The sequence below is a fragment of the Aspergillus pseudoviridinutans genome (assembly GCF_018340605.1).
Source record: "Aspergillus pseudoviridinutans IFM 55266 DNA, scaffold_5, whole genome shotgun sequence".
NCBI classification, from domain to species: domain Eukaryota; kingdom Fungi; phylum Ascomycota; class Eurotiomycetes; order Eurotiales; family Aspergillaceae; genus Aspergillus; species Aspergillus pseudoviridinutans.
In genome coordinates, this window is record NW_025091285.1 from 1,807,007 (window position 1) to 1,823,003 (window position 15,997).

Consider the following 15,997-nt stretch of genomic DNA (forward strand, 5'->3'; position numbering starts at 1 on the left):
GGGTTCTCACGCATCGAGTGTCATTTGAAGAGAACTATTGGGATACATCACAGACATCTGCTTTCTCTTCCAGCAACCCATGACACCCCTGCACTCTCTTCGCTGTCTGTTATTAATGGCAACCAAGTACGCCGTAGGATTCCATGTACAATATAGCGTCATGTACCAGGTGCTTTATACTCGGAAACTTGATCATTCACAACCCTCAATGAGCGAATTTTAAGTCATTGAAATGTCGAGTTAATCAAGATAGCTCGAACAATGTCAGGCTTTCTCCTAGAATAATGTTTTTGCTCAAGTAGTTTGGCATTGAATATTCGTGTGGCACAGAGAGATTCACCTGATCTCGTGTCACGCGTTTTGCCCAAATCACGATATCATTGTTGTCATCGCGGCAAGACAATTTTGAGATCTATTGGGATATACTCAATTGACCACATCAAAACACAGTGCGTACAGTCCAAAATATTAACCTCGTACGTGGGAGTGTATCCCAGCGTTTCATGTTGCTTACCTCTAATATCGATCTGCCTACCTAGGTGATTCGGTCGCAGTCCCGTCGGAAAGCTTTGTCCGCCTAAGCGGTCTATTCTTGGTTTTGATGTGTCGCATCGGCGTCAACACTGGCCATTGACCTCCGACCAAAGCTCAATGTCTGTCTAATGCTTGAGGAGATTTTACTTCGACCAATGCCCGAAAGATAGTAGCCTGCATCGCAGCAGTTTCGCCCTCCCTTCCCTCCGGTTTGACATCCCTTCCAAACACTACCGAGGACTCGACAGCACGAAATGACGAATGCACGAGCGGCGAAGAGGAGGAGGTTGTCCGACATACAGTCTGCAGACCAGGACGGTGATATTCAGATGCGAGATGACAGTGAGGATCTTCAATCAGTTGCATTATCACCGACCGGGCAGGGCGAATCCCCAGCTGCTTCGAAGACATCTCGAAAACAATCCTCAAGGGCCGAGCCAGATGCGGGTGGGGACACAGCCATGAATGGGACGGCAGACAACTCCGCGAACGTGGAGACTCCCTCGCGGAGTGGCCTTCGATCGAGCGGACGTCAACGGAAGCCACCGCAGAGATACGAGGAAGAAGTTCTCAGCACTCCGTCGTCAGTGAGGAGGACCAGATCATCTGCCGGGCCGTCTGAACGAACGCCACGAAGCACAAGGAGAAGTAGATTGGTACCGGGGACAGAAGAGGATGAGGGGAACTCACCGCAGCCTCAGAAGGGAGGACTAGCCAGAACGAGGTCTAAGAGAGCTTCCGTCAGATACGCTCCCCCAGAGAAGCATGAAGAAGAAGATCAACCTGAGAGCCGACAACAATCGCTACAGTCTCCGACTCCAGAGGATTATCAAGATGGATTGGACAACCTTGTTTCGATGCAACTACAGCAAGACGTCACTCACCAGGATGCGATCGAGAAAGACGACAGTATGGTCGCATCCGATTCTCTGCCCGACTATGCGGAACGCTTCCAGAGGCTTGTTCAGGGAGGTCTTAATGAAGAACTACAGCTTCTCACAAAAGTGCTTCTCGAAAAGCTCAATGGAAAGCAGCTCGTTCCGTTGAAAGGGCTAGAGAATGAATACACCAAGGTGCGTCAGCTCATTGAGCAAACAGTCACCGCTGGCGAAGGTAACTCAATGCTGCTCCTTGGGTCTCGTGGCTGCGGCAAAACCGCCATTGTGGAGACGATAATATCGTCGCTGAAAAAAGAACACATGAACGAATTCCATGTGGTTCGACTCAATGGCTTTCTACATACAGACGATCGACTTGCGCTCCGGGAGATGTGGCGCCAACTCGGTCGTGAGACCAACACCGAAGAAGAGGCAGGCAAAGTCAGTACCTACGCCGACACGATGGCGACTCTACTTGCTCTTCTATCTCATCCAGAGGAATTATTCGGTCCTTCTGGGAACCCGAAGGCCGTCACGGCGGCCAAGTCCATCATCATCATTCTTGATGAGTTTGACCTGTTTGCGACTCATCCCCGACAGACCTTGCTCTACAATCTATTTGATATCGCACAAGCTCGCAAAGCTCCGATCGCTGTGCTGGGGCTTACCACGAAAGTCGACGTGACCGAGATGTTGGAAAAGCGTGTCAAGAGTCGATTCAGTCATCGATATGTCTACGTTCCACTTCCCAGAAGCTTCGAAACTTTCTCGGAGATCTGTTTTGCGGCGTTGAACTTGGAGGACAGTGAGAAGCAATGCTTTTTTGACAACGTCGATCCCGGGAAGGGGAACACACTATTGGATGGGTGGAGGACATATCTACAGGTACACTCCTTTCTGGGTCAAGTTCGCTTGTCAGAAGATACTAACCCACATCTGATAGGGACTCTGGGCCGACGAATCGTTCAATCACCATCTACAGAGGATATACCATCAGACAAAATCTGTCAAAGAATTCTTCACAAGTGCCCTACTGGCGATGACTGAGTTGCACTACAGCACTTACGACTCCTCATTCGGAATTCCAACACCCAAGACCTTCAGCGGCCAGGCTTTATCGTGTCCGGATCCTGCTCCCCTTCCCTTCTCTACGTCCACGACTATCTCCGCAAGCCCGTCATCTCTTCCGCTCTCGCTTCTGCTGGCCGCGACCCGTCTGACAGCGCTGTACGACCCAGGCGTCGAAGCCGGTCAGCCTCAGAATCTAGCCCCACTTGCACTGTCCTTCCCCGCAGCATATGCGGAATATATCCGACTGTTAACATCCGCTAAGACGTCTGCTTCGGTATCTGGTGCGACCGTCACTCCTGGTCGTGTCTGGGGCCGAGATGTGGCTCGAGAAGCATGGGAAAAGCTAGTCAGCTGGGGTCTGATCAACCCTGTCGGCGGGGGAAGTGGAACTGCAGATGGACGGATGTTCCGGGTCGAAGTCAGCTTCGAGGAGGTAGTTGCCATGGCGGGATCCGGTGGCTCACTAGGGAAATGGTGGCGTGAGTGACACCATCTGCTGTCACTTGCCACGTTTGTGAAACCACCTAGCTTAATGATTGTTGTGTGTTGTATGGCGGGGATGATAAACACGATATCACATGGCACCATGTTGCGGGGACAGGTCGAAGCCAATCACAGGCTATCTAGCGATATCTCGTCGTCGACATTGTCCAGATAATCTGCAACTATGAAACAAGTCCAACGTCCGTGCAATAGAGCTCGGGAAACCCCCGTGCGGCACCTGAGTATTTCTATCTCGGCGCTACTGGGATACAAGTTAGTGCCAATATGTCTTCAGGCAGCAAGCTAGTCTAGACCCTGCCTCTTTGAATCGACCACTTGTACGGAGTCTCCGCAGTCTAGCCCAATATCTGTAAGATGATCAGCGTCATGATCAGCCAAAAACGTGCAGGATTGCATACTATGTTCTTCATGATAGTCCTGAGATCGAATAGATACTAGTGATATTCCTTCTGGTTGCCCAAGGAGTCTGACCAGAGTGAGTGCCATTGTGCGTTGTCTCAGAACGCCTTGATATCCCGACTTAATCGTATATACCCGAGGGGTAAAGCAAGACTATATGAAGAAGCGACGCAAATCTGGCATTAGACACCATACAGACGCAGTTGATGCTTGGTCTAGGTAGGGATCGTAGCCGAACTAGGAAGGCAGATTGTACGCGGACAGGGTCTGTCACAATAAGCTTGTCTTCAATGATCAGGTATCCTATGATCTAATCATCTATGCAATATATTTCACCTGAAGAATGCTATCAATCTAAAACCGGGGAGGGCGAGTCTCGCATTCGATGCCCAACGTAGCACTCCGCAATCGAGTTGGAACGCCAGTACGGAGTACGTATGCACGTGGGATAGAGTCAACAGATCATCAGCAGCGGCGGCACGTTGAAGATCACCTAAGACAATCCAGGAAAGACGTAGCCAGCTATCTCCGAAAAGTCCGAAGGAAGACACTTCAAATCCCGTTCTGTCGCGGCCATCAATCACAGGAATAGTGCACGGAGTACGGAGTACTAGGGACGGTATATCCCCTGACATGGGCACAGCGTCACGAGCCATACAGTCATGCTACCTATGACGAAGCTGCTCTGCATTCTGCAAGAGTCAACTGAAATTGGATGTCACAGTCTCCTTGATAGCGGCCAGTCCAGGTCCAGGACTGCCCCCCTGAATATTGCAGTCTATCGCGAATCGGACGAATCAGGATCTCGCCAGGGCAGACACTAATGCATGCAATCACGGCGGAGGGTACGGAGTACGGGGTTCAGTTCGATGCCGTGAGTACCAATTCTTTGCACCTATGCGCAAACATACTGTGTTAAGCATCGCAGTCGGGAAGTTCGGATGCTGGGAAGGAGGTTCAGCTTTCGGAGCTGTACTCTGTAGCACTTTCAGAAGAGCTGCGGATAGTTGTAGTGGCGACGCCGGAAATCAGATTGGGGAGCGAATCCGTACTTTTGAAATGTAGTTTCCGCTCCTGGCGCTCTGTTGATTGTTCTGCGACGGACCCTTGTACTAGTGTGGTCGGTAACATCGATTCTTCAAGGTTTATTTAGCTCGTCTCTGACCATACAATGGACTTGAAGAATCAAGATGTTAACTCCGCAGTTGAAACCACACAAAGTACAGTTCCAAAATAATGAGAGAGAAACATTGAAGGCGAGCTTGGCGATGGTGGTTGGCAGATGAGTTGACGACGCCTCAKAATGGTTCGATCAGCAGACACCTAGCCGTAGTATATAATACCCCAGGGGGCAATTTGCATGACTTAGATGTAGATTAAGTGCAGCTGAAACTATAGTCCTTGACGTCTAACCTACTAGAGGTACTGAGTAATAGATAGAGCTGCCAGTCTGTTCATTATGTGATGGTCAACCTGCGCTCTTTGCATCTTTGAGTGTGGTGCAGAGGCAAATATCCCCAAGTTCCTTCGCCCTCTTGCAGGTGTGTGATGTGTATAACCTCCCGGCCATGTGGACAGGAGATGAAAGTATACTAGGCCCGAATTGGTATGACGAGAAGAGGCCGCTAGCGTGGTGAAAAAGGCTTAGTGGGGCAATCGATCGGCCCAGAATTTTGATTTGCCCTCGAGGCTGTTTTCGCGTGGGTTTACAAGGATCAGTGGTTGTGGCATTTTTCCTTTCTTTTTCCCTCCCTTTATTCAAATATGCTGTACACATATCATTTTCTGGGGCTATCATCCATGCTTTCCCTGCCCCCTTGCTTCTGCAGAAATCCAGGCGTACGTAGAATGTAAAGGCAGTTCGAGTGTCAAGACTGTGTATCAGCCGTAATCGACAATACCTAACTTACCTAGCTTTGGGTGCAGTTCATCCAGACTTGCCCAATTTTTGGACACGGAGAACTCCGTTACCCATAGGATGATGTCAGATACGAGGTAAAATAATAGACAAAAAGTTGCTATGTATGAAATCTGTCCGATGAAATTCCCCACTCAACCTAGTTTGTTCTCGTGTTGTTTGAGACTCTCTGCATTAGTGCCTCCTTTTATTTCCAGAATTTGGTAAGTTTCTGTTGCCGCTTTACCTTATGGGATAGATTTGGTAATGGTTGCATTGCATATTGACCACGCTACCTTACAGAGGTAATGCCAATACCGTACAGAACTCTCCTGGTATTTCATAGTTACTGCGTGACATTGCAGAGTTCCGATTACCGCCTTCCGGAAGATCAGCCACGTGTGTCTCCAGCCAGCGTGTTTTCGGAGACTGATCAAACTCCGCCAGTTTCCCTATCGTCCAACCTTATCCTTCGGCGTCGGTGTCTCGGAGACACCAATTGCGTTTGGATCAAATCCGAACGACCCTCTTTTTTTTTTCCTTCTTGTGTTTGCCTTCAAGGAACGGGATCCAAAACTGGACTGGAACCGCTGATCTTCATATTATCTTATGTTGGGCTTTTTTGATCATTATTGTGGCATTGATCGACAGATGGGGAAAACTGATACGTCAAGTCTTCCCTCTCGTCGATCGCGAGAGATTTCTCCGCAATCACAACGACCCTTGAGTCTTGTAGTGTTTACGTAGGTAGTTATCCTTTACCCCTTACGTTCTGCATATAACCATACTCCGTACATCAACTTATCACACAGTTCAACCTCTCAACAGCGTCACCACGTAAATAATGTGAGACATCTCGTATCGTTAAGCGAGACCTGGCGCCTCCACTTTCTTCTATTTTGTTCTGGAATCCTTCCCGAAGCCTTCTAGCGCCCCTTCCGATCCTCCTGGAGGAAGTTGTTTGGCGGACGACGATGGAAACTCCGAAATCCAACTAGTACAATTTATGTAGATTAAGTCGACCATGGTACGATCTGGTTTCACCGTTCGATATTCTATTTCGGATATTGTTCCCTTCTCTTCCAGAAGCATTATGGAATGACGATGTCGTTCTGACCAATGGACGACTGGAATCCGGCAGGCTCAGTGTCGTGTCCAGTGTCCACTCGGGAAACTTGGCAGCGATATCTACACCATACTACGGTACACCGCTACGAGAAGAAACAACGGTTCAGGGGCAAGACCAAGGCTTTGGCGATGCGACAGCGAAGCAGAATCTGCGATATCCACCGATGCTGACCTGTCACTTGGGGAGGAGTCCGCTATTCACAGTGTAACTTTGTAAGGTACCCGAATGGTAAACAGAAGTCAAGAACCGGAGCTATCTTGCAATGTATCAGGGTCAAAAGGCTCGCCAACACAAGCAAGCCAATGACTACAGTGGTTTCGTCCGTAAACAATGGGCAGCTGGTAGTGCTCCTTAAGCTTGCAAGGGCTACAGATGAACGCGTTGATGGAGTCCTCAGAAGGAGATACTCCTGCTTCTTCAAATGCCCACTTCTCCTTACAACTTGGTATAGTAGTATAGCAGAATCCGGTAATAATCAGATGAAAGTTCTTTCTAGTTCTACGGAGTCGTTCCTACAGTAAGCATACTTATCATAAATGATATCTCCAATTCCCAGAGATCACCTGTCAACTCTATTAGGCAACAAGCTCGCAAACTCAATGCTAAACCTTCGTCGAACCACGTGGTTATCATAGTTTTTCTTTTCTTTTCTTTTCTTTTTTTTAACTTTCCGTTCCTCGCTGTCCTGTGTAGGCTGTGTACGATTTTCTTTGGATTCCAGTGTCCACTTCCTTGCCGTTTTTATTCCCCACAACGTCGTAGTAACTAGTTCATTTTAAGGTAGGTAGAGGATTGTTAGCAGGCATCACGCCATCACCTACTGACTGTATTGAAGGAGCCCCAAATCCAAGGCAAATTCCAGGACCCGCAAGCCCACAGTCTCACCCGCCGCCGTAACGACGAACTTACAAACCAGCCCCATCTGCCCCACCAGTTGGTCGAAGTTACAGTCATTCGTAACCGCTCTTACATGTGGGGTCTTTTTGTTTCATGTTTTCATACTTGGTACAGAGACCTTGGGATGCCAGACCCGTTGATTTCTGAAATCTTGATTGACTGCTCGCCTGTTGTATGCATGATGCTGGAATAGGTACATTGTAATGTCATTACGGCTAAGTCGGTCATTCTACATCAACGAACATTTGCTTTCCGAGCACTAAAAGTTGTCGAGGTTAAGCTGCATTATGACGATACGATGGTTGTACGAAAGGGTCAGGAAGTTAGCTTCCTCTTTGGACTGAATGTGCAGCAACGCTGCAAGTAGAAAGTAAATAGTGCTCATCTATTGCCATGCGAGACCCCTGAGCTTAAGTTTCCATGTATCCATGCCATGCTCTCAAACGACGTTGGCTTCGGGAGGCTGCATATGCTGCACTGGAGACAGCGTTCTGTGTGGACGGCGAAGTGGTGTCACTGCAGGAGCATGGGCACATTGATCAGGAGTCTGACCTTCTAGACCTGTTTGACTTTGTCTAGAACATGTCCCTTGCCGATAACTGGCTTGATTTGGATGATCTTCCTGCAAGGCTGCCAATATGCACTTAGAAACCCATTGTTGATATCGGACACTTGACAGGTCCATACTCAGCACTGTGAAGCAGTCTAATGTAGTGATTGGTAATCAACGTAGGTCTTGGACAGCAAGTTCCACAGTGAGCATCCTTCCAGGATGATCCTTTGACGGCTCCTAAGGCGTTCTGTAAATTTCAGTTACTCGCATGGCGAACTTCGCAAATACAGGTCCTGTCCCTTCAACATGACTGCTCTACAGAGGAGCTTCAATGAGAATAAACATCATATAGCCCAGCTTAGCATGCAGGATACAGTGGAATAATCCAGAAGCCGCACCTTATGGCGAGGTAGATGCTTGTTACAAGTCATCATTTCAATGGTGATAGACATGGTTGATACTGTATGATGCAAGTATATACTAGAGTACAGAGCCCGTACTGCCGGACAGTTGATAAGCCCCTCCTCCCCGACGATGATGATCGTTACAATTAATCCATTGACATACTGAGACTGTTCCCTCATCCAACAAGACCAAGTAGATACTCCAAACTCTAGACTCGACCTTGCCAATGTCAGGTAGGCTTATTCCTGTCAAGAGTAATCTCTCGCGTGACATTCAAGGATCTGCGTTCACAATAAACCATAACAAAGCAAATGTATATAAATCTGGACATGATGCATACAGCGTACACCGACAGTTATTTTGCTAATCAACAGATGAGACGCGGAGGGTAATTCCCTCCCTTGTTCCTAAGGCTGAGTGTTAAACAACTCGCCTCACCTGTGTGCTATTTTAGTCCTGTCAATGCCACGGCTTGAGTGTATGCAAAACACGGAAAAAGAAAAGACGGACTAGCAAGGCGAAGACACATATTTGGAATGGTCGGATTTCGGAAACGAGTTGCAGTCTAAGAATCCTTCCATGTGTTTGACAGGTGTGTGGCATGAGCTCGTGATCAGTCTTCGTAAAAGGGCGAGAATGAAACAGGCCAACAAGAACAATAGAGTTCTCGCTAAAAGGCTAGGTTATCTGACCGCAGTTCCTTCCTGATTTATTATTGTGACAAGTCAGACATTTCCCTGTATAGTGTACAGTCAAGAAGGACTCATCAATCAGACTCCAGACTCCTAATGGTTGGGATCGTCTCACCGCTGGATGTCCAGATGATATGTCATAACGTCACTGAATAGAGGTGGGACTGGACGCCAGAGACACATTTCCAGAAGAGTCTGGTTATGCATACTATACGGAGTATGTAATGCATAGACCTGAAAAGAAGTTTGATCAACTTCCCCGGTTTTAGGGTGGTATTGACCATTACCTATCTAACAAACATGGATGTACAGTTGACGATCATAATCTCTATGCCTACATACAAGGGCCCCGTATCAGCTACTAAACGTCGCTAAAATCCTTTGATGAACGATGTGCCCAAGCCTAAACTCTATCCAGGACGTATGAGGCTCATGCCTCATGGCCATGTCAGATTTACGGCGATCAGACCTGCAGGCTGCAGCTGCAGGCTGCAGTAGAGGACAGCAGAGCCAGACTCACCCCAGGTGACAGCATGCTGAGCAATCGTGATTGCTTCGTTGGACCTACGTACCGAGCTCTCAGGAGCTTTGACTCCAGAAAGCCACTGCCAGGGGTGTGTTTCAATCTGGGGACAGACAGCTTCCGTGGCTGTTTTAGACTTTTGGGATGCCTTGAACCAGTGGCTGCCGGCTGCTGGATTGATGGACAATTCAGAGATCCCATTTAACAGCTTAGCCGGACCCGACGGCAATTGGCCGCTTTGACAGTGACTTTTGGCAAGAGATTCAGGTTGATGATATCAACATGTTAGAGGTTTACAAACCAAACTGGTGTAAATCATAATTCGCGCTAAATGACAATAATAATAATGATTACAATTATGGCGGGCCACGCGGTAAATCTAAAAACAATATACCCACTCCCAAGGTTGGTGGGACCCAAGTCAAGCAACTGGTTGATGCCATAGAGCGGTGAGTGCAGGCTACGAAGTTCCTCACCCATTGTGCCCTCCAGAGCAACAAGTTCACTATTGACAATTCATGTCAATATGATAGAGTCGACTATTTGTATATTATTCCTCCACAGCTACATCTACTTGTTGCAAGGATCCTTGACGCAGGAAGATGTACAGTACCTGGAGGAGTACCTCGGCAAGGACAGGCAGGATATTGATCCATATCGCTGAAGTCGCCATATGTCGGCGCAAAATCGCCAATCACAGGATGTAGTGACTTGGACCCCTTCTCCCATTACGAGACAGACCCAACTGCAGGTCAAAACGGCCGGCCACGCCAACAAGTCAGCAACAAGATCTAGCCCGCCAATCCTCCAGCGCTTCCTCCACGTGCGTCCACGTGGGACCGCTCCGATGGGTCTTACTCTTGCTCTGGCTCACATATGGAGAAGGACAGGTAAGGAAAGGGGAGGTACTTCGAAATGTCATGGAAGGATGCAAGATACACAAAATTTAATTTGTAAGGAGAGGATGGCTGTTATTCCCACCATTAATTGGTATCCAGAATACGCCCCGTTCCCCTCAGCTAGTAAATACCTATCGCACAGTTTCCTCCATTTTGTCTACATCACATTATTGGATGGCATTTGAAGGATACAGAAAGCCTGCAATGTACGAGGATCTAACTGAGTCATTACTACCTTATCCTATTATGACGCCTTGAAAGTTGTTCTACTCTACAATTGCAATCAGCAAAGAAAATGGCGGAGATGATCATTCCTCAACCATGATCTTTTCGACGTGAAGGCATATCGAATGCAAAACACCATGAAGCATCTACATGTTGTATCAGCCTCAGTTTCTGGTTGTACAGTAGTGTACTCCGTAGATGCTCAAGCCTCAACCCATCTCCACCTTACAGTTGTCTGTTTGATGGCCTGAGGCTCAATGTTGATCTGCGATAGGTAAATGCTTGGTTTGCTTGGAAGGAAATTAAATTCCACGTGGAGTGGATGAAGGACCCCTGAAACCTGAGTACCTGGCAAACCTCCAAGTCGCAGGTTATCCAAGATCTCTGTAGTCCGTATCAGTCAAGCAGTAACTTTGTTGTCTCTATTGCCATTAAAAGTTTTTTGATCGCTTACGATCAGTGGCCACCAAACATCCTCAATTGAAGACAAGGTACAAAGGTCCCTCAATAATAAGGTCTGTAAGTCTTATTAAGAAATCAATCCTTGGGATTATGATTGGTGAACGCCCCCAATTTCCCTGGTTGTGTGGCTCGGGGACTAGCCACCTGGGCATGCCGCTAGAGTAATTTCGGCAAGAGCCTTTATTGTCAGGTTGCCTATAAGCTACTCTTATTGGCCGAATCTCAAGGGGGATTTCCTGCTGGACTGCTAATGACTCAACAACCGCTGATCAATACTGGATCGGACCATATCCTGAATTTCGCAGATATCAAATTTGGAAGGTGAGTGCGCTAGGCCTGTACTCTGATAAGTTGCCAGTGCAAGTGGCAGTAAACTTGGCGTCCCCAGACAGTCGGCATCTATCCGCTCTTCGTTCGGTCTTGCCGGGGCAATGTCAGTGGTTACCATACGAATGTCCTGGTTGGTGAGCAATCAGGGCGCGTCGCGAGCCACGTTTTTTCTTTGCTTGAAGGATGAAGCATTTGTGACAGTGGGAAGTAAACCGAAAGAATGATTCCAAATAATACAAAGTATTTAAGCTCTGCGGAACATGATCATACCTATATCAAGTTAGACCCAGGGTAAATCCATAAAATAGTACATGTTTGCGCTCCTTCATAGAGTGAATTAGTTGGGATATCGCTGGGGCGATCTCTGCGACGCTTTCTCTAGCTTAAATTGTACTTAAATTTGTGCTGATCTTCCGACACTTACAGGACCTAAAAAGCAATTATATATGGCTTAGAGTATTTGAACAAAATGGTAAATACGAAATTGGAGGATGGTCCTTTCTTCTCAAACCAGAATATCCTTGCATCAAACAGAAAGGGATCATCAGGGTAGCAGCATATGTATCTGGCCATTACACTGCAAAGCAAAGCGAATGTCAATAGGTACTCCGTACTATCAGAAACACCCAAGCAGTTGTGGCTGTAAACTATTACTTACCAGCATACTCTCTTAGGTTGGTTAGGTAAGTTTGGTACATACATACCTGAATTACATACAGCTTACGGCAAATATCACACTAGTCTTGACTCTTCAGGGAAGGGGCATTCCCTCCCTCTGATCGCCCGAAGAAGGATGATCTATCCATCTTCTGTCCTTGGCCCACGTTGCCTGGCGCATGAAACTGTCCGCGTGCACAGTGGGTCAAGAATGACAGGCCAAATTCTTCACGCCCCTACTTCGTAGAGTGGCTTTCAGTCCTGTTCCTGCAACTGCAAGCAGGTAGGTAGGTATGACTGAGACTCTCTAAAATTCCAAAGTCCTACTCTAAGTCGGTTTTGCTTTAGTTATATCCTATAAAGGTCCTAATTTCGCTTCCTGGGTGTAAGATTAGTGAGCCTGTTACCCTCTTGATTTCATTCTTCTTTGTCGAAGCGGATCTCTTAAACAATTACAGTCCCATTACAGCCTGACCGATACAAGTAGGTAATTGCGGAAAATAGTTTGTTACAGGGAAGGAAGCCAACCAAGCCGAGCTCCCCGCTCTATCCTCTTCTTTTCTTTTTCTTTTTTTTTTTTTTTTTTTTTTTTTTTTTTTTTTTCCTTTTTTTTTCTCCGTCCTCACCATTATTCATTTTCTTTCCCACTTCCCCCTTAAAACAAATCTCTTTGATTTCATCATTCTTTTCTTCTACGTCCCTTTCCACCATACTCCGTACATCCTACGCAATTTATTTTTATTTTTATTTTTGTTTCTGAATTTTCCTTTCCTTTCCTTTTTATTTTTCATTTTTCCTATTTTATTTTTATTTTTATTTTTATTTTATTTTATTTTTTTAACCACGAATTTCCTCCTCCTCGTTCCCGGTTATCTTACGCTCATACCGAACATACATACATACAACAACCCCCCTCCTCGCTCTTCCTTTTCCACTTTCTTATCTGGTTCGCACTATTCAATGCCAACCATATCCTCCACTCCCCTCGACCAAGGATCTCCTCCCTCCTCTCAGCATCACCATCTTTCTTACCATTCCCATACATCTACTACATCTGTGCCGGTCTCTTCCACCCCGGCCGGCGTTCCTTCTTCTTCTATCCTTCCCCGTCTCACTTCACCCGCACCCACGACGTCCAGCACCACTACGGCGGCCAATACAACCACCACCACGACGACTAGTTTTACTAGTTCTGTGATTGGCTCAATTTCACGACGCAACCGACGGTCGTTTGCTGCATTAGCCCGCGAGAAGACCTCTAACGCTCTCGCGAATCTTTCGGCCATCGGAAGCACCACCAATTCCTCGCTCCGGACCTCCGCCTCGTCGGGAAGCCTTTCAAAGCATTCGCGGAAGCCATCGCAGATTAGCACCCACGAAGTTGCAGGTGTTTCGCCTCTGACCCCACCGTTATCCGACGGAAGTACGAGCAGCGATCAATCGAGCCCCGCGTGCATCGAGACCTCGGAGGTGGAATTCCAGCAGAGCTTGATCGGAAGGAGGCGCCACACTCTTCAACGCAACTCACATATCTCAGAGGAACAGCTTGAAGCCGGATTTGCCGCACTCCCATCCAAGATGCACCAAACGTCTTCGAGACTGTTGCGTATGACGGAAGATGATCGCCCTTTTACAAAGGTATGGAAAAAAAGAAGAAAGCCGGAGCTTCTGGATCAATTCCAGCGTGATACACAGAATGCTCAAAATTTTGAAGGCAATGTTTGTTGACGATTTCGGCCTTTTTTTTTCTGTAGGATTTCATGGACCTTTTCTCAACCCTTATGGTCAGCTTGAAACTGGATTCGCATCGTGTGAGATTTACGAAATATGACCACACCTTCACATCTGAGGAAGCTATCAACAACCTCGGATCGCTGAAGTTCTCCCAATCGAACCGCATGCCTGATCCCAAGGATCCCTCTCGCATTGTGACCACGACTACGACTACCACCTTTTCTATGGCCAAGGAGATGGCTCGCTCGGTATGCCAGCGTTTCGTTGACGCTCGCTTTATCGAACCCGTTGATGGCAAAGCACTCCCGATATTCCCGCTGAAGGGCGCGTTGTTTCAGCTCACTCCGAAGGGCATCAATATCTTGCAGAGATTCTGTCAGAGAAATGGTATCACCGCTCGACACGTGATAGATGTGCTGGAATCCCCTCGCAACACGATGCAACTGGTCAACCTGGAGCGCGACACGGAGACTGATAAACTGTCGCATGACCGGGCCACCATCGAAGTCATTTTTCGCCGCTTTGCCGGTCAGGACGGACCCAACGTGAAGAGCAGTATTTCTACCTCGGATTCGGATTCATTAAGTGATTATTCAAACGGTCTGGTTGGGGTTAAGATGGCCAAGGAACGGAAAATCAACGACAAGATCTACATGAACACCTTTACTGGAAAGGCTGCCGTGGACTGGCTGATGGATTGTTCGACAACCATTGAACGCCGGGAAACCGTCCTCATTGCGGAGCTTTTCGTCAAATACGGCCTGATCACAATGCTTCAAGAAGACAAGGGGTATCCTCAGCCAGATGCGTCCATTGTCGTCTTCCAGCCATCCAAGTACGCTATTTACGGTATCACGGAGCGGGGTCAGCGGGTTTGCGGTTGGATCGCGCGCGACAAGTCCCGCGAAACGTTCTATGACAACCGTGGTATGCCAAAAGACTCGAACAACGCTCGTTTGAACCACATTCTTCATGATCCTGCTCTGCGACTGCTGTTCCGTGAATTCCTGCGTTTCTCTCTATGCGAAGAAAACCTATCATTTTACCTCGATGTCTCGGAATTTACTGCTGCTTACCACAAGGCGGAGAAAATGGGTGCATTCAAGAAGGCCGACGCTGTCCGCGAGACGCTGGCTGCCGCATATGGTAAGCCACTCTTTATAGGGGTTCTGATTGGTTATTGGATCCTTGCTCACTTTCTGCCAGGTCTTTACAATGCTTTCCTTGCCCCTGGCTCTCCTTGCGAGCTCAATATCGATCACGCACTGCGCAACAGCTTAGCGAGCCGTATGACAAAGGCTGTAGGTGATGACGAGTCTATGTTCAAAAGCCTTCAGGAGGTTGTGCAGTTGTTTGAGATGGCTCAAACATCCGTTTTCAAATTAATGTCTAGTGTAAGTTCTTTTTCTTCCGATAACAGCTTGGTCAATCGCAGTTCGCTGATGAGGATCAGGACTCTGTTCCCAAGTTCCTACGTGATCCGAAGTATGCAGTTGTCCTGCAGGAGCATGATGTCGACTTGATCGGTGCTCCAAGGGCTTACTCACCCACTCCGGCGCCTGTTCCGGAGCGCTCGATGAGTCGTTCGGCACGCCCTTGAACTGTGGGGAGGGAATACGTTCTGCGATCTTCATGAGCGCGAAGTCCTTGTATGGGATAACTGCAGCTCTGCCAACGTTCTCTTAACGTTCTCGAGACACGGGGTGTGATATCGTCCACGGTCCAGCACGCAAACTTTTATTGGACTGGTCAAGGAGACTACTACGGCTTTTGAAGTCTCCAGATGATTTTGGCACGATTGAATCCCGCCGCTCCCACAGTATGGAGCATCGAGGGCGATGGCCCGTTGATACGTCTCGAATTTTCTCACCTCAATTGTCCGTTACGCGCCTCCGACTTGGAGTAACTCCGCCCTACTCCATATAAACTTTTTCTTTTTCATTTCACCGACGCTTGATACACGGTTGAGCTCAACAACAGCTCACGTTTTATGATAATCTTCATTTGTAATCAAGTCATCACGACGGATGAAAGATGTTACGATCTATGGATCATGTGATAGAGAATGGCCGGAACTGGGGTGTTTATAATATGTTTTCCTTTGTTCGACCCTCGCATATTGAAGAGGAGGCTGAACCCCGACAGTTTTCCAGCATTAGAAAGGCGTTTTGTCCATTTACATCTGCCTGCATGCATGGCCGCACAGCC

At 47.7% G+C, this 15,997-nt stretch overlaps 2 protein-coding genes across 2 annotated transcripts; both read left to right on the top strand.

The window, feature by feature from the left end:
• Positions 1-788: 788 nt before the first annotated feature.
• Asppvi_007695 (origin recognition complex subunit 4) lies at positions 789-2,970 on the top strand (the record flags this gene model as incomplete). The annotated part of the gene is made up of 2 exons (XM_043303579.1): positions 789-2,297; positions 2,356-2,970. 2 exons carry the CDS (start codon positions 789-791, stop codon positions 2,968-2,970), a joined length of 2,124 nt encoding a protein of 707 aa, XP_043159514.1.
• Positions 2,971-13,015: 10,045 nt separating this feature from the next.
• On the top strand, positions 13,016-15,389 carry flbA (developmental regulator FlbA; the record flags this gene model as incomplete). Its single annotated transcript, XM_043303580.1, has 4 exons — positions 13,016-13,693; positions 13,810-14,935; positions 14,996-15,183; positions 15,243-15,389. 4 exons carry the CDS (start codon positions 13,016-13,018, stop codon positions 15,387-15,389), a joined length of 2,139 nt encoding a protein of 712 aa, XP_043159515.1.
• Between the last annotated feature and the right edge of the window lie 608 nt (positions 15,390-15,997).